This window comes from Diabrotica undecimpunctata, chromosome 9 (genome assembly GCF_040954645.1).
Source record: "Diabrotica undecimpunctata isolate CICGRU chromosome 9, icDiaUnde3, whole genome shotgun sequence".
In the NCBI taxonomy this organism is placed as follows: domain Eukaryota; kingdom Metazoa; phylum Arthropoda; class Insecta; order Coleoptera; family Chrysomelidae; genus Diabrotica; species Diabrotica undecimpunctata.
The window spans coordinates 60,317,244-60,335,706 of NC_092811.1; the positions used below are offsets into that span (position 1 = coordinate 60,317,244).

At 34.3% G+C, this 18,463-nt stretch overlaps 2 protein-coding genes across 2 annotated transcripts; both read right to left on the reverse strand.

Moving 5' to 3' along the window:
- Positions 1–7,819: 7,819 nt before the first annotated feature.
- LOC140450913 (uncharacterized) lies at positions 7,820–9,718 on the reverse strand. Its single transcript, XM_072544595.1, has one exon. It carries the CDS (start codon positions 9,716–9,718, stop codon positions 7,820–7,822), a length of 1,899 nt encoding a protein of 632 aa, XP_072400696.1.
- A 297-nt stretch (positions 9,719–10,015) lies between these two features.
- On the reverse strand, positions 10,016–12,178 carry LOC140450914 (uncharacterized). The gene has a single exon (XM_072544596.1). It carries the CDS (start codon positions 12,176–12,178, stop codon positions 10,016–10,018), a length of 2,163 nt encoding a protein of 720 aa, XP_072400697.1.
- Between the last annotated feature and the right edge of the window lie 6,285 nt (positions 12,179–18,463).

Sequence of the window (18,463 nt, forward strand, 5' to 3'; positions counted from 1 at the left end):
CTTAACTTACTGACCATCTGACTGACTATTGAATCCAAATCACATCATATTTATATCCTTTTTAATGTTCACGAATATTCTTGAAACAAAATTCTTTTTTTTTTCAACGCAATATTGTATTTTGTTTGGCTTAAATTTTATATTTAGTTGTCTAGCTCTATCTAACACCTTATTTAGTGTATTATTATGCTATTCTATTCTTTTCTTATAGTGCCGTTTCCCTACGGAGGTTGGCAATCATAATGGCTATTTTTATTTTTGAACTTGCTGCTCTAAAAAAATCAATCGTTCTGCATTGACCACAAATTAATAGATCATCGAAGTAGACTATACAACCTGGAATATCTGCAAAATTTTCAGAATTTAATTTCTGGAAGTATTTCTATGAAATATGAAGGTGCTACGAATTCTAATAATTAAATCAAGCTCTATGGTAGAACAAAAACCCAAGAAGGTATTGATCTTTCCTTTATAACAACAAAATCTAATAAATGATCAATATTTTTATATTTACAGACAAGTTTTATTATACTCAAAGGAATGATCTTAAAAGCAACATATGTCTCAAGTATGACCTTAGTTTCTTTTAATTCATTAATTTTGGAAGATTTTTCAACAAAAACCTTGGGTAAAATATTAACCTGTGCCCCTGTATTTATTTTAAAAGGCATATCAACGTTATTAATTTTTAAATTTTCCATCCAGTCTTTATTATTTTTATTCTTAATTTCATTAATAGTGATTTGTCACTTTTACTTTCTTCCACTTGTACCTCTCTTACTAACCTACCATGATGAACTTTATCAAAATGCCCATATTTACCACACTTTCTACACTTTTTTCCATATGCTGGACACCTCCTTGGTCCATGGACACTCCCTCAGTTTCTGCAGTTAAATTCACCTCTAGAAGAAATTGCACCCCTGCCTGTTTGGACTGAATTATGCCCCTGCTTGACTTTACTTCAAATTGATTCAATTTTCACCTTTTATAAGCTGTTCTGAACTTCTTTTATTTGAGCTTGGGATAGTTCATGCATTTTACATATTTCAATAGTTTTAGTCAGATCTAAATTAATTGTTTTTAACATGCTTTGTTGTGCATTCTACTATTGGTGCCTAAAACTATTCTATCTCTTACCATTGAAAATGCTTCAACTCCAAACTCACAATTTTTTACTTTATTTTTTAAATCTGTTAAAAAGTGGTCAAAAGGCTCTCCTGTTTCTTGAATGCGCTGATAAAACAAATATCTTTCATAAAACACGTTTTTTCTAGTGGTGACATAAGACTCAAATGCTTCAATACATCTGCTAGTTTTCCTTGTTGGACCTCTGTTAATTCCAAACTATTAACTGTTACATTAAGTAAAATTGCTCCCTTAACTTCATCACTTTTACCACTTTTTCCTGATGGCAACAGATATATTTTAGAGCTTTGCATAAATCGTATAAAATTTTCGGCCACATTCCCTTCAAATGATAATGGATTTGGTAACCTTACTTCCATGATTTTCGTTCAATTTACACTAGTCTGCGCCAAGTAATAATATTTCATTGTGTTCAATACATTTACTTAAACATACTTTTTTACTTTATTTTTTAAATCTGTTAAAAAGTGGTCAAAAGGCTCTCCTTCTTCTTGAATGCGCTTATAAAACAAATATCTTTCATAAACCACGTTTTTTCTAGGGGTGACATAAGACTCAAATGCTTCCAATACATCTGCTAGCTTTCCTTGTTGGACCTGTGTTAATTCCAAACCATTAACTATTAAATTGAGTAAAATTGCTCCCTTAACTTCATCACTTTTACCACGTTTCCTGATGCCAACAGATATATTTTAGAGCTTTGCACAAATCGTATAAAATTTTAGGCCACATTCCCTTCAAATGATAATGGATTTGGTAACCTTGCTTCCATGATTTTCGTTCAATTTACACTAGTCTGCGGCAAGTAATAATATTTCATTGTGTTCAATACATTTACTTAAACATACTTTTTTACTTTATTTTTTAAATCTGTTAAAAAGTGGTCAAAAGGCTCTCCTTCTTCTTGAATGCGCTTATAAAACAAATATCTTTCATAAACCACGTTTTTTCTAGGGGTGACATAAGACTCAAATGCTTCCAATACATCTGCTAGCTTTCCTTCTTGGACCTGTGTTAATTATAAACTATTAACTATTAAATTGACTAAAATTGCTCCCTTAACTTCATTACTTTTACCACTTTTTCCTGATGCCAACAGTATATTTTAAAGCTTTGCATAAATCGTATAAAATTTTCGGCCACATTCCCTTCAAATGATAATGGATTTGGTAACCTTGCTTCCATGATTTTCGTTCAATTTACACTTGTCTGCGCCAAGTAATAATATTTCATTGTGTTCAATACATTTATTTAAACATACTTTTTTACTTTATTTTTTAAATATGTTAAAAAGTGGTCAAAAGGCTCTCCTTCTTCTTGAATGCGCTTATAAAACAAATATCTTTCATAAACCACGTTTTGTCTAGGGGTGACATAAGACTCAAGTACTTCCAATACATCTGCTAGCTTTCCTTATTGGACCTGTGTTAATTCCAAACTATTAACTATTAAATTGACTAAAATTGCTCCCTTAACTTCATTACTTTTACCACTTTTTCCTGATGCCAACAGATATATTTTAAAGCTTTGCATAAATCGTATAAAATTTTCGACCACATTCCCTTCAAATGATAATGGATTTGGTAACCTTGCTTCCATGATTTTCGTTTAATTTACACTAGCCTGCGCCAAGTAATAATTCATTGTGTTCAATACATTTATTTAAACATACTTTTTAACAAATGTCTGCCAGAATCAGAGATATGTAAGAGAGCGGATATGACATACGGTGAAGTAGATGGGTTCACTTCCGCCATATTGGATAGTACTTTTTTCTGTCAAAGTGTTAATTTTAAATAGTGGTGAATGAAAAATTTCATGTTATAAATATTTTAAACTTTTTTGTGTGATTTTTTAAGTTCAAAGTGACTTTCATGGCTTAATATTATAATTATATAATTACAATATTATGGACCTGCCCGTCGCCATATTGGATAGTACATAGTGTCAAATTAAGTGGTCCCATTTAGTAAATACAGAACTATCGTTTGTGTCATATTCCCTCTCTTACATATCTCTGGCCAGAATCAACAATATCAAAAATCACAGGAGCGGCTAAAGACACAGTGGTGCTCTCTACTTTACGCATGAGTCAAAATATTTACAAAGTTGTCGTGTTATAACACATTGACACAGGACAAAAAACAATTATTTGTTCTGTGACATTGACTTCTCCAGGAAATTTAAAAGTCAGCTGTTTGATTCATACACATATGTATATCGCATATTCAGTATATTGATTACTTCCTTAATTTCAGAAACAAAAACACGTTTCTCAGTACGAAGTTTATAATTGAAGTAGAAATAATATTGCTGAGTTTAAATTTTTTTTTCCTTTTCGGGACTGTAATCCAATTAGATATTAATATGAAAGTTTACTAAATATTAGGAAGCCGGAAAGATTTATTTGGATAACTCATTGAAATTTTAAATTTCCCTTGAAAGGCAAACTTCACCTACCATGTGTACAAGTGGAAATTCGAATGAATAAATTAAAATCAATGTAAGGATAGACACAATAATATAAATAAATTTTTGAAAAAAAAAGTGTTTTTACAAAAAGTTTTATTAAAATATATCGCACGTTGAAAACAAAAGTGACACTATGCCAAATTTACAATTTTACAGCAGAACATTTTTTAATTTCGGGGATAAAATTAATACGATAATTTTATTTTTTTAACAATATATGGCAGTTTTTTTTCTAATATTAGTCTTGATTTGCAATGTATTTAATGGCTAAATACATCACCTAGTGTAATATTCTGACACAATATGTCACAAGCTAAGCTAAAACTGATTTTTTTTAGTGTCATTTTTGTTTTGCATGATTTGGAAAATATTTGCTAATTGTGACATTTTTTGCTTATTTATTTTGAGGAGTACACTGTGAAATAAAAGTTAAAGAAACGTTTTTTTTTATTTTTAATAGAACAAATTATAAACCAAACTACTAAATTGTGAACAGAAGTGGTTAACAAATACAAAATTAAAATTCTAAGAAATATTGTTTTCACAATAAGTTTAATTATCTTATTCTTTTAAAATGTGATTATAATAGGAATGATAAAATTGAGGAATGAGATTGGCGGTAATAAGGCTTTGGATATCATTTTTCTTGCGTTCTGATATTTCAATTTTAATAAAATATAGAAATAAAATATAAAATAATACGGACTTAATTTTTGCTGCTTTATAGTCGTCAAAATAGGATGTTTTGTAAAATATTTGGATATCATTATTATCATTTTTATCAATTTTTATAACTTTAATATCTGATAACTTTACTGCTTCTCCATTAACATTCTTCTTTATTGCTAAGCTTGCTAAATTTTTAATATGAATAAAATCTGCATAAGACATTTCATTAACTACGAAAGTATTGCCACGTTTCTTTGCATTTCTTTATAGCAGTTGTGCCGGGACGTAAATGAGACCAGACCGTAATGTCTTTTTAATCTCTTTCTTAATTATTGAATGTGCAGCATCCCCTTCATTTTGGGTATGCCCCTTAATTAAAAATTTGTGGGTAATTGATTTAAATTTTAGATTCTTAACTGCGTAAGTATACATTCCAATAATATACTGGTTTTTCTGCTGACCACAGCAATTATCAGAATAGAAAATTACATCCATATCTAAATCACTTCCTGCTGACTTTTTTTGAAGAAAACGTAAAACGCAGGTGCCAATCTCATTCGCTTCACGCTGACCGTCGGACTCATCTCAAAAATAATATTCTGTATGATCTACACCTAATTCGCATATCGTAAAGTTTAAACAGTTAATTTTCGATTTATAGTAGAATGTCGACGCTTCTCCATTAGGTATAATCATAACCGCCTGCAAATCATAGCAAGCTACAACAAACTCTTCAGAAATTAACTTTTTGTCTTTCAGCTTTTCTTCTATACTTTTGTCTTTTTCTTGTAAATGTCGCTTGTATTCCTCTTGTAGCTCCTGATCTGATCTTTTTTCGGCACAAAGAAACTGATATTAAAATTAGAATTAAAAACTTTTCGATAGGTATGTAACTTTACGAACTGTAAATTGTTTTCAATACAATGCTCTTGGTAATCGTTATACAAATCTATTAAATTCTTTTCACCATCAATATACTCTCTAGATGTTTGTTTTCTTAAAAAATGGCTCTCTATACGGGGAATTCTATTTATATGGTCTTTTACGCCGTCTGTCAGCTCGTCAGATATTTTTTTATGTTTTTTGTGCTTCCCTTTTTCTTCTCCTAACAAGATTCCCCTGTTGTCCATTTTACTAATCACTGTTCTTATAGGTCTATCACTTGGTATTTTTAAAAAATATCTTACAAACCTTAACTTTGGCACTATCCAACTCAAAAGTGAAGGAATGCTTGTACTTTCTGTTTGAATCGACTTTTTTATACTGGTATTTAGGAACTATTTCTGTCATACTTTGCGCAATAAACTCTCTTTGGCGTTCAAGCGATCCCATTCTCCAATACCCTTCAAATAATCGTTGACGAGCTTCTATATTTTTTCCCTGCATTTTAATCGGCAATGGTTTCCACAGGTTGATCCCATTTTGCGAGATTCAATAATAAAGTATTTGCAGATTTTTTTCGAGATCCAGGTATATGCTGAACTCCATTTGTAGAACTTGTTGATGAGCTTGAACTAGCTGATAATCTTCGACGCGCTTGTTTAGTAGGAGGTTGATATGTTCTGTCATAGTCGGAAACTGATGAAAACTCACTGTTACTTTCTTCATCTTCATCATTCTTGGTATCTGGAAATAATAAAATAAGGATAGATAGATTTTATTGAAAGTAGGTCCAGCTTGTTTAAAAAAAATGAATACGACTCTGGAAACAATTTTAAAAATTCACATCGGAGGTGTCGATTAAAATAATATTTTCTTACCATTTACTGGACATGCAGTCGATTCGCTAACCGGATATTGTAGATATTTTTCTAATGCAGGAGGCAACGGAGGCAAATACGACTCTGGAAACAATTTTAAAAATTCACATCGGAGGTGTCGATTAAAATAATAATTTCTTTCTATTTACTGGACATGCAGTCGACTCTCTAACCGGAGATTGTAGATTTGTTTCTAATGCAGGAGGCAAATAACTAGAACTTGAAGTCGATGAGCAGGAACTACACGACAAGGATGAACTAGACGATGAGGAGGAACTAGATGATGAGACTGGAAACAGTGTTCTACTCATGTTTGCTATTTTAGTCTCTTCTTCAGATTTGTTAACATTTTCTTTGTTTTCAATGTTTTGTGCCAACGCCAATATTTTTTGTCCCCTGTTCATATTGTAAACCTACAAAATTTATTAAGTAATATTCTCTCTGCGTTAAAATGTATCAATGAAAAAATTATTATGAAAATTCAATTCACTACTTTAAATATTACAAACGTTCTGATGACGTTGTTGGTTGTATCAATGTAAATCTACCCGTTCTACATCAATATCGTTCGATGGAATAAAAGTCCAAAATTATCAACAATAACTTCTATTCAAAAATTACAGGCAGTTTTAAAATGAAATAATTCTAAAGAATATATCGGTGGTAAGTTCACAAAGGTACTGATTTTACAATCTTTTAAATTAATATAAATATGCCACGGCTTCTCCGAAATAAAAATATAATCAAAGCGGGAAGTCGTTAAATTTAATTACACATTCTCGACGTGAGATATAAACATAAAAACCACGTCGCCCTAATATTTAGAATAAACATCTTTTGAGTGCGTCTTATGCTTAATAAGCAATAATACTCGACTTAAGCCATAAATAATAAAATAATCTACTGAGTGTCTCTGACATCCTCCCACCTGAGGCAAAGTTACAATAAGAAACGTGACTCACAAACAATCAGAGACAACAACATAAAAAATAAAAGAAAACCTACTACACAAGAAACAGAAACAATAACACACAAGAAAATTAAAACATTCTACAAACTAGTTCATAAAAAAGTCAGTATATCTAGCAGATGTCCGCGTAACGTAGCGCGTATCACTTTTGTGCGTTTCGGGTACTCTGCTTTTAGACACTCCCGTCTTCGCGTCATCACACTCGTTTGCACTTTCAACCGCGCGCACCTCAACTTCTTTCCACTGGGCTCGAGAAGAGATGCCTGGGTCGTTGTTTCCCTCAGAGTCCAAGTTGTTCGAATTGCCCTCTCTTCGGATAGAATTGACTGCATTCCAAAGGGTACAAGCGTTGCACAGGTCTCAGAAATTGTCCCCTTTCGGTATTAACTCTCACAAGTCGCACTTGCTTATCTTTTCAAGGAAGAAGTTCGACTACTCGACCAAGTGGCCAATTGATTCGCTTATCTTGATCATTGCCAACCAAGACCATGTCTCCCACTTTAACTTGTTGGCTACTTCTTCCTTTAAACCATAACTTTAACTGGCCTAAATACTCGTTGCGAAACCTTCGTCGAAGATCATCAACCAGTTTTTGTCTGTACACCACTTTCCTAGATAGAGCCTTTTGGTCAACAGCATCACAGTCTGGAACCCCACTCTCTGTCTGGTCTCTAAGAAACATCATGGGTGTTAAAGGTATCAAGTCGTTTGGGTCATTAGGAGAGGTAAGTGGCCTTGAATTGATGATGGCTTCGCAATCGCAAATTACCGTTATTAAACTTTCGTAGTCTAGCGAGGCCTATCCTAACACTTTGCGCAATAACTGCTTCAAAACCCCCACAAGTCTTTTCCAAAATCCTCCCCACCACGCGGCCGTAGGAGGGTTAAATCTCCATTGAATACGTTCGACACTACTGCTCTCGGCGATTTTCTCAAAGTCCACTCGAAGAAAGGCATTTTCAGTACCAACAAAATTGGTCCCATTATCACTATAAATAGTCTTTGGACGACCCCGTCGGGCAATAAAGCGTCGTAAAGCCTGCATAAAACTAACAACCGATAATGCAGTACAAAGTTCAAGGTGTACGGCACGATACACGGCACATGTGAAGAGGCACACCCACACCTTTTCCCCAGTCCTCAGATATAGAGGGCCTGCGAAATCAACCCCTGTTATTTCAAACGCGTTGGCATCTCGAACACGATCAACTGGTAATGGAGGTGCACTCACGATAAAAGGTTTGGCATTTTGTCTCTTGCACACGACACAATTGGAAATTGCAGATTTTATAGTCCGACGTCCTCCTAGAATCCAATAATTTTGACGTAATCTGCTCATAAGTCCCTGTGTCCCACTATGACATGATTTTAAGTGTTCTCTGAATATAAGCTGATTGACCAAAAAATGTTTGGCAGGCAAAACTATGGGAAATAGAAAGCTTTTACAGTCGCTTCTGTTACTGATCCGTGACTTTAGTCGAATTAAGTCATCATCATCTTTGTAAACGTCCATGCCACATAGTCGTCTATCGTTCTTATCGCAGAAGGACTCCTTTTGCACTATACGAAGAACAAAAATTTCGGCTCGGTCAATTTCCTCGGAGCATAAGTGACCTCTGAGTCGATCTTTATTTCTTGAGTTATGAAGAAATCGGAATATCCATGCACACATACGGAGAGTCTTCAGATATTGGGAAAAGTAACCAAAATGCCAATCATCTAATGGCATCTTCGAATGCTCATCATTAATTAATGTGGCAACCAATTTGACCTTCCTCTCTTGATTGATCTCATCTTCATTGTAATCCAGATCTACTTGAGGATCAATCGCCAGGTCCTGATAAAGCCATTGTGGCCCCTCCCACCATCTTGATTCGAGTAACTGCTTGGCTGAACAACCCCGCGATGGAAGGTCAGCAGGATTAAGTCTACCAGGAACGTGGTGCCAGTTTTCACCATGAGATAATTTCCGTATCTCTGACACACGATTCCGGACAAATGTGGACCATTCCTCGGGTCTCCTTATCCATGACAGTACGGTGGTCGAGTCACTCCAGAAAAAAGATTCCATTTCAATGTTGAGGCTTTCCTTGACATTAGTATATAGCCTTACACCAATCACCGCAGCCATTAACTTCAGACGAGGTATTGACAGCTTTTTTATTGGGGCTACCCTTGATTTAGCCGCTAAGAGATGTACGAATATACGCCCGTCCCTAATTCCTCTCAAAAATACCACAGCGGAAGAGGCTTCCTTGCTGGCATCGCAAAATGTATGAAACGTCCAGTGTTCTGCTTCCTCAGTACCAGCGTTTATCCACCTAGGTGTCTTTATTGCATTTAGATAAGAAAGCTGTTTTATCCAGCTACGGAAAAGAGTTTTCAGTTCCTCGTCAACCGGCGTGTCCCATCCCAGTTGCTTCTCCCATGTTTTTTTTAACCACAGCTTTGGTAGTAGGGTGACTGGGCAACTGTAACCTATGGGGTCAAATATTCGTTGTGCTTGGGATAGCATCAATCTTTTGGTTACCGATTTACTTAAAATCTGTTCGATATCTTCGTCGTCTTGGTTTATAGATAAAGTGTCATCCAGCTTCTTCCACTTAATTCCCAGAACCACCGTAAAAATGTTAAAGGAATCATTTTGAACTTGGTGAGTAAACTCCCACCCTCTTAAGTCGAATTTTCCTTTAGCCATTATCATATTTGCCTCTTTGATAAAGGTTTTCAATTCTATTTCACTAGCAACACTAGTAACACAGTTATCCACGTAAAAACTGTTTGACAGTTTCTTAACAGTGTCTGTAGTAAAAGAAGCTTTCGAGTCATACTCATCCACAAAGTTTGACAGATGATATTCTAATGAAGCTCCCAACAAGAACGGGCTACTGTTGATTCCAAACACTACCCGTCGATGACGAAACACTTTAAGGTTGTTCTCCTTATCATACCATAGAAATCGAAGGAAATGTCTGTCTTTCGGATGTATACTGATCTATAGAAAAGCTTTGCTAATGTCTGAAGTTACTCCAAATTTCTGCTGTCTGAACCTCAACAAAATAGCGGGAATTAGCTCAATTAAATTCACCTCCTTTTCTAGACACTGGTTCAAAGAAGGGCTATCCTTTTTTCTGGCTGATGCATCGAAAACTGGTCGTATTTTCGTAGTAATGCTACTTGGTTTAATCACTGGCCGGTGTGGTAGGTAATGGGCTTCCTGGTTCCTTTGCTCCTCCACTACCTCCTCAATAATATTGTCATTTAGCCACTCTTGAAATACTTGGTCATATGCCTCAAAATAACCATCCTTAGTAATCTTCTTCACCGTGTTATCTAATCTACTTTTTGCCAAGTGATAGTTACTAGACAGCGCTGGATGTCCCTCCAACCATGGGAGCCTAACTTCATATCGTCCATCGGTGTCAACAGAAATGGTTTCCAAAAAAAGTTTCTTTGCTGCTAATGCGGTTTCATCGCGAGTCTTCCTTTCCATTGGATCATTTATGCCTAGTACGTCGAGCTCCCAAAGATTCGTAATAGGGGCATTATTGACAAAAAGAGAGTGCGAGATCATAGATAAGTTACTATGCGTTTCAACTGGTATCTTTCCCATTAGAGTCCAGCCTAATAGGGTCTCTATCGCTACCAAGTTACAATTCAAAATATGTCTTCTTCCAGTGTAAAGTTTGCCCGCGATATCTGATCCTATCAAAAGTTCAATTGGAGTAGAATCATATGAGTCAGATATTTCAATATTTAATTTACGAAGCTCTTCCGTCCAGGGCCCATCGAATATGGAAGATACACTATTGCAAATAACAGCTTGATCCAGTGCTTCAAAGGTACAACTATAAGTATCGTGATTTAATTCCACGTCATAGCAATCATGATTTTGCATCAAATTACTTCCTCCGAATAACCCATGAACGAGACTAATTTTTCCTTTTGACTGATATCCCAAAAATTTAGCTGTCGCCTTCAAAATATATGATTTCTGCGATCCAGTATCAATCAATGCTCGCACATGTCTCGATTTACCTAAATGAGTCATTTTTACGCGCAGCGTCTGCAAAAAAACCTGTGTGTTCGTATTAGAACTATTCGCAAGTGCCTGATCGACTTTCGCTACCGTATCATCTTGTTGTTTTTGCTCCAAATTATTTGCCTTTGTTCTATTAAATGAAAGTGTCGGACACATTAGAGAAACATGTGATCTACTACAAACTAAGCAACTTAAATGACCTCGACATTTTCGAGCTTGATGGCCAATTTTTAAGCATCGAAAGCATGCACCCTTTTGTGCCAAAATATTTCTTTTTTGCTCGTAGGTCAACTTCTGAGTTTTAAAGCAGCCAGTACTGTCGTGCGAATTTTGGCAAAAAAGGCACTTCGTTGTCACTTCTGAATTTATTAGACCCATTGCCGTAGAAAAGTTTTCTTGTGGTATCCGCAATTTCTGACTAGGCCGTTTAACATCTCTATTTGCTGCACTAGGTAGATCAAAGCCTTCCACCGCTAAAGAAATGTGCTGTTCATTATCGACTTCCTTTTTCAAAAAGTGCATGAGATTGTTAAGTCGATTTTCTATAGTAGAAACGCCCACCGCATTTATAAAAGCTTGTGATCCAGCGACCTCGGGTCCCTCGGGAATACGTTGCCAAACTCTCAATAGTTCCGATGGTAAACACGATTCTACTAACGGAAACAGCATCGCCGCGTAATTATCTGATTTTATCCCAAGTGTCTCTAACGCCCGTAATTGAGTTTCGAGATTGTCGTACAACAAAGATAGATCCCTTTTATTGCCAGACGAGGTGTTATTAATTACTAATTTTAGCAACTCCCGCACGTATACCTCTATTTGCAAATCATCCCGCCCGAATCGCGAAAGAAGACAGTCTACCATTTTACCATAATTGTTCCCTGTGGCTGGAAAACTATCAACTAACTGTCTTGCCCGACTACCCATTAACGTACATTGGACCAGATATTCCACTTTATCATTTAAATCTATATCCGGATCATTATGTATCTTTTGAAACTGGGACCAGAAGGGCAACCAGTTTCTGATATTTCCATCAAATTTCTTAAGTTCTAGAGTAGGTAATTTAAATTTACGCCTACCTGATCTGCTGCCTACACTACTTTCCGAGGCCATGGAGTCTACCTCTTCATCTGGCTCGTCCGCGGCTTCTGTAGAAAATCCTCAGCCTGTGTGTTCAGGTCGGTAAATTTCCTTAGATAAACTTCGCTACCATCTATCTCTGCCAACAAGTCTGCTTCACTTTCATCACTTTCCAACAGACACTGGTATATATCGCTGTCAACTTTCCTTAGATCCTCATATTTTTGTTTCAAAATTTCTAAGGTCACCACGATTAAACGTACCTTTCCTTCCGGCGCCGACAACAGCTCTTCCAACTCTTTCGCCGATTTAGTAAAGGTGGTACGAAGTACTTTACGGTGCTTTTTGTTTTGATCCATGATTCACAATGCACACTTGAACAAACTACACACGTTTATCGGAACAACAACAAATTAAACGTGCGGTCAAGTGTGTCCGGTTAGATCACTACACTTTCGGCACACCCGGTATACTCAAAAACGATTATTCCCGTAAACTGCCCGTCCTGTCACGGTCGCCAAATGTTGGTTGTATCAATGTAAATCTACCCATTCTACATCAATATCGTTCGATGGAATAAAAGTCCAAAATTATCAACAATAACTTCTATTCAAAAATTACAGGCAGTTTTAAAATGAAATAATTCTAAAGAATATATCGGTGGTAAGTTCACAAAGGTACTGATTTTACAATCTTTTAAATTAATATAAACATGCCACCGCTTCTCCGAAATAAAAATATAATCAAAGCGGGAAGTCGTTAAATTTAATTACACATTCTCGACGTGAGATATAAACATAAAAACCACGTCGCCCTAATATTTAGAATAAACATCTTTTGAGTGCGTCTTATGCTTAATAAGCAATAATACTCGACTTAAGCCATAAATAATAAAATAATCTACTGAGTGTCTCTGACAGACGTGTTAAAATGTCTCAAAGGAAAATTTTGTTTGCTCATGTATTTCAATAAGGACACCAAACAAAACATGATATCTAATAATTATCATTTTTTAACTATATTAATTACAATTTATTTAAAAAACGACATTAAACTAAAAGCGTCACCGTTGATATAAAAAAAAATACATAAAAATAGGTATTTAACTTTATTTTAATAAAGTGACACTAAACAAATAGTGTCACCATTGTAATACTTAATAGAAATTTTGATATTCATTTGGGAAAAATGTCAATAAACAAAAACTGTCACTTTACATATTCTACTTACTTGAGATTCTAGAACTACTGGAAATAATACACTGGCATTAACCCCAAAATGACAATTTTTCACTAAGAGCGCCGTGCGTACTCGAAAACGTTTTGGTTACAACTGGTATAGTGTCATTATTTCAGTGACACAACAGCTGAAATTGTCGTTAGCCAAAAGTGACATTGGCGCCATCTAGTGAAAATTAGGGGGGACTACAGGCAAATAAAATAGTGCGTTTAGTGACGCTTTTGATGTAGAACTTGAATGTACAAAAAGGTGAAAAGTGAAAAATTTCGTAAAGTGTCACTTTTGTTTTCAACGTGCGATATACTTACACAGCTTAACTAAATTATATCATAGTTTTTACATAATTATATTCATCAGAAGGCTTTGTTAAAATGTATTTTTCGGATAATAAAACTGATTTCATTGAGGACAACTCACTGTTTCGTAGCATATTGGGTTTTTTTAGCATTATTTTTTTCTTAGTAGAATAAAAGCTTTGTTGTTTCCGTATTTTGTTATTTGCTGTGTAGATTACTTTTTAATAAATTTATCCTGTTCCTGTGATCTTTTAAAGCATGCCCTACTATACTGTCATCAACATGAGTTAGATCAAGTTCAGTAAGCTCTTGGCCATATTGTTTAAGTAAGCCCCGTTTATCTGGTCCTTTGTGAGCCCTACCAATACTGCTTGTACCTGGTTGTAATTCAGGTTCGATGATGGTACTGCTGCTGATACCCCTATAGTGAATTACATTTACTTTAGTATTATTTTCCCTTTTATTTTATGGTACAGCAATATAATGAATACGTTTGCACATGATTTCCTTTATAAAATAATCAACGCAAGTACATTGATATGTGTGAATATAACTATTGCATTTAACACACTTTAATTCACAATATGATAAAATGTGCGTTGGTTTTTTAGAAAAAAATATATTGCTGCCCATTATTTGCTACATGCCAAACATTTTCATAATTATTACTAACTTGGAAAGAACTTTTCAAAGCGATTTCATGCCTATTTTCAATATATTTCTTTAATGACTTCTGTCTTTCCCTTTTATTTGTTTGATCGTGCGATCAATAATTTTGTCTCTAATATAGATATTTACGGCATGAACTCTCTTATCCAGCCTTTTAACTACTTTCCCGTCTAGCTGAAAATATTTTATGCACTTATGCATAGACTCTAAATGCATGTTTGTGTTGACACCTGCTGTTTTACGATTTACATATGCCCACTGTTCACATCTATTTATATAATTATCGACAAAATATTTTCCAAACATAATTAAATCTGGATCGTTCTGTTGTAACATTTTTACAAAATTCTGTATTTCTTTAAAAAAATTAATTGCATTAAGTTCAATCTGAATAACTTTTAGAGCTACTGTACCTTCTGTCGTTTTTCTTTGTCAGAAATTTTATTTAAATTAGTTGGCCAGGCTCTTTCAACGTGTCACAAACAAAATATCTGATAAGTTACAGCACCCATACTTGCAGACCATGCATTATAAAAAACATTAGTTATATCCGCCATGAAAGTTCTGGCTGAGATAATTCCAACCTTTTCTTCCAAACAAAAAGACAGTATCTACAAGTTACTGCTCTTTTCCTTAACAATATAAAATTAACAAAAACAGTAACTACACGTTTTTTAACAAGATTTTATTAGTTAAGGTTAAAGGTATAAAAAAAAATAGAAAAATATAAAATAAAAAAATTGTCTGTAACATGTAGGTAGTCCCTCTCAGAACACTTTTCTATTTTCTGGAATAATATTTTGTAGCATATTTCTTTCTCTTGGGATTTTTTTAGGTGAGACTAGTTTGACTGGTTCTGGTATAATCCGTCTTCAAAATCCTGGGTTGCAAAAAATCAAGTTCATTGAAGTCTTCTGATTTGTCATATGTGCTTTTATACTGTAAGGTGAGTTTACCTCTTTCAAAATTCATGTGAACAATATCTTTGAGATAAGGTCTGTCTGGCTTGGCTTTCATTTTCGCTTCAGAATTCCAATTTTTTCACATAAAAAAGTTATCAACTCATTTTAAATACATTAACATGTCCTTTATTGGCAGCTCCTACAGCATCAACAAAATCATTGAAATCTGAAGTTTTTCAGAGTGATAGTTCCATCTGGTGATGAAAACTATCGGCACTCATAAAGATGTGCCCAGCTCGAAGTAGTAAACTTGACTGCAGTTGAGTTTACTATTTTAATAAACGTTAGTAAGCACCAATTTTTATGCTGTGCACTACAATTGTCTAACAACACAAACTTTTTAGTATAACGGTAATGGTTGTAAAATACATTGCATACATACATTGCATGCAATACAGTACTTGCAATATCTTCTTGATTTCTGCCAGATATAGCACAGTGCCACAGAACTGCTAGTGGTTTAAGCTTAGACTTTTTCCCCACAGGGGCAAATGTCTGGTTGTATGTTGTGAGGAGTGGTGCCATAGATTTTCCAAGTATTAAACAAATTATCCAAATTATGGTTGTGTTTTCACAAACTTCACACTCCTCATTGCCTAGTTTTGCAAATGAAATTCTCTGTTCTTTCAAGATACGTCTGTACAGTTCATATGAAACATCTGACTTAACTTGTGGGCGTACCTTTAATATTCAAATATCTACCTCTCTTGCTCTTTTTGGGTGTTATTGCATCCTTATCTATAGAAAATGTTGTGGCCAAAAATTTATCCTTTTTTTTTTAATAAAACCTAAAGTGGTTAAAAAATTGTTTCACATTGATTAAAAATACAACTCCTAATTTCTTCTAAATCTTCAATATTCCAAAAGGACTCATTGACAATCATTCGTCGTCCTTAATTAATTTTCGTTGTACACTTAAATTTACATTCAGTACAAGGGGGCTGAACGGTATGGTATTTTTCTATTTTTAACTTTTTGCGTTCAACAGCTGTAAATGCTCTCTTCTTCCTCTTACGCTGCACACCTTCAACAGCTGTAGTGATTTCTAATGGTTCAACATAATTGCTATTAGCGTCTTTTAGCAATAAAGATGACTACATGACTCAATACTTTGTGCCAGTCCTAACTGAAAAATACTTTTACTTCTTCACTATGATGGCAGTAACCTGAAAGAGATGGGAGCCAATTTGCAAGCAAATCGGCAATATCTACATCAAGCTAAGGATAAAAGCAGTAACTGCAAGCAGATACTGCTTTCTTGATTGGTGTTCTGTAGTTGCTGCTCTTTTGATTAGAAATAGGTAGTTTTACCTTATACTTACTGCTCATGATATATGCTGTATCTCCATAATCATTGCAGATACTGCTTTTCTACTTACTTCAATGGATTTAGCATAATTCAAAATATAGATCTGCATATATAACTCAAAAGTGATAACAGGGCAGTGCTGCCGTAAAAATATTTAGGAATGTACTAGTATTCATAAAATGTACTAGATTGTACCCAATGAATATATTAATAGGAAGAGTGGAAGAGGCTGGAAATTTGAAATAAAACAGATATATTATATCTTTTACAAAATTAGTTTTTAAAACTGACTTAACTTAACTTTAAAAAATTCTGCTACAAATTAAAATTCTTATTAAATTCTACGATACAAAAAAACAAGTATGTTTTAATGTAAAAGCAAACAAAAAAAATTAAAAATTTAAAGTTTAAAAACAATAGTTTGAATATAAAGTAAAAAATAAACCACGTCAACTGCTCGCAGAGTTCATTTCCGAACGGAAAGCGATTTTTTATTTGAGTTGACTATTCTATTTAAAACTGGAGGCATCGTAAACGAAAATCGTGCAAGTCTTAATCATTAATTTTCGCAACACTATTATCTATAATTTCTTGAACTCGAAATCCCAGATACATATTTTCAATAGACACAAAATGTCTTTGATCATTTGGATCAATAATACGTATGTTTGTACTGTTAACGTACGTAACAGTCATATAATTTTTTAATATTTGCTTATACAGTGCCGAAATTCTTGGTAAGATTTGATGTAACCGTGGTTTTTCTGACTGGAAGTCAACATTTGCTACATTTCACTATTTTTAAAACGTATGATAAAAACAAGTACATTTTATACATTTTATTTTTTAAGGCACTGAGAATTGCATTGTAAAATGCTTATTGAAAGAATCATTTTCTATATCTAGACCTTCAAGGTTTAATTCTCGTTCCTTAATTATAATCTCTCTTTCCTTTAACTGCAATTCTTTTGCTTTATTTTTCGCTTCTAGTAAGCGTATATTCAGTTCAAATTCTTTTAAATACAGCTGCTTCTCTCTAAACTGATTGTCACCCTCAGACTTAGCTGCTGTATCCAACAGTTTATTTAAAATTTCAGCAGTCTGCTTTTGACCTGTCATATAGTATTCCGCTGCCCTTTGTAAATTAGATGACTTATCTGAAAAGCAAAAAATATTTTGTAACAACTTTTCTACTTAAATTTTAAAAAACAGTTAACTCTAGAAGAATTAAACTGTATGGTTGTTGTGCAACTTACCTTTAATGGTCTTTTTTTGAACAGAAGTTTCCACATGTTGAGCCACATACTCCATTGGTTCTTGTTTTTGTGTTTGAATCACTCATGTTACTACAATGCTGGTATCATCTTTATGGTAGCTGGTACAGGTGTTTCCAAGATATCCTCTTCGGCATCTAACAATGATACGTCTATGTTTGTTGCTGGGCTAAGATTCTCTACTATTATATCCTCACTTAGGCCTAATTCAACTACATCTGTGCCCGTTACTGATATGTAAGAAATTGCTGCCATTAATTTTTCTTCGGCAGGTGTCAACTTTTTTGGCACTGCATCACCCCCACCTGTTTTGTTTTGGCATCGGATGGCATCCCGGGCCTTTTTTTTGTGTGGCTTATCCAGTCAATAAATGTCTAAAAACAAAAAAAATTAAAATATGGGATTTATAAAAACAGACCTAACTAATTACCTTTTTCCACTGCTGTTTATTTTTACTGGGACCACAACCCATACTATTTAAATTTAATGTGAGTTCGTCCCACAACTTCTCAACTATTTTGTTGGATGCCTCTGAGGGTTTTGTTTTCCCATGAACTAAAATTTTATTT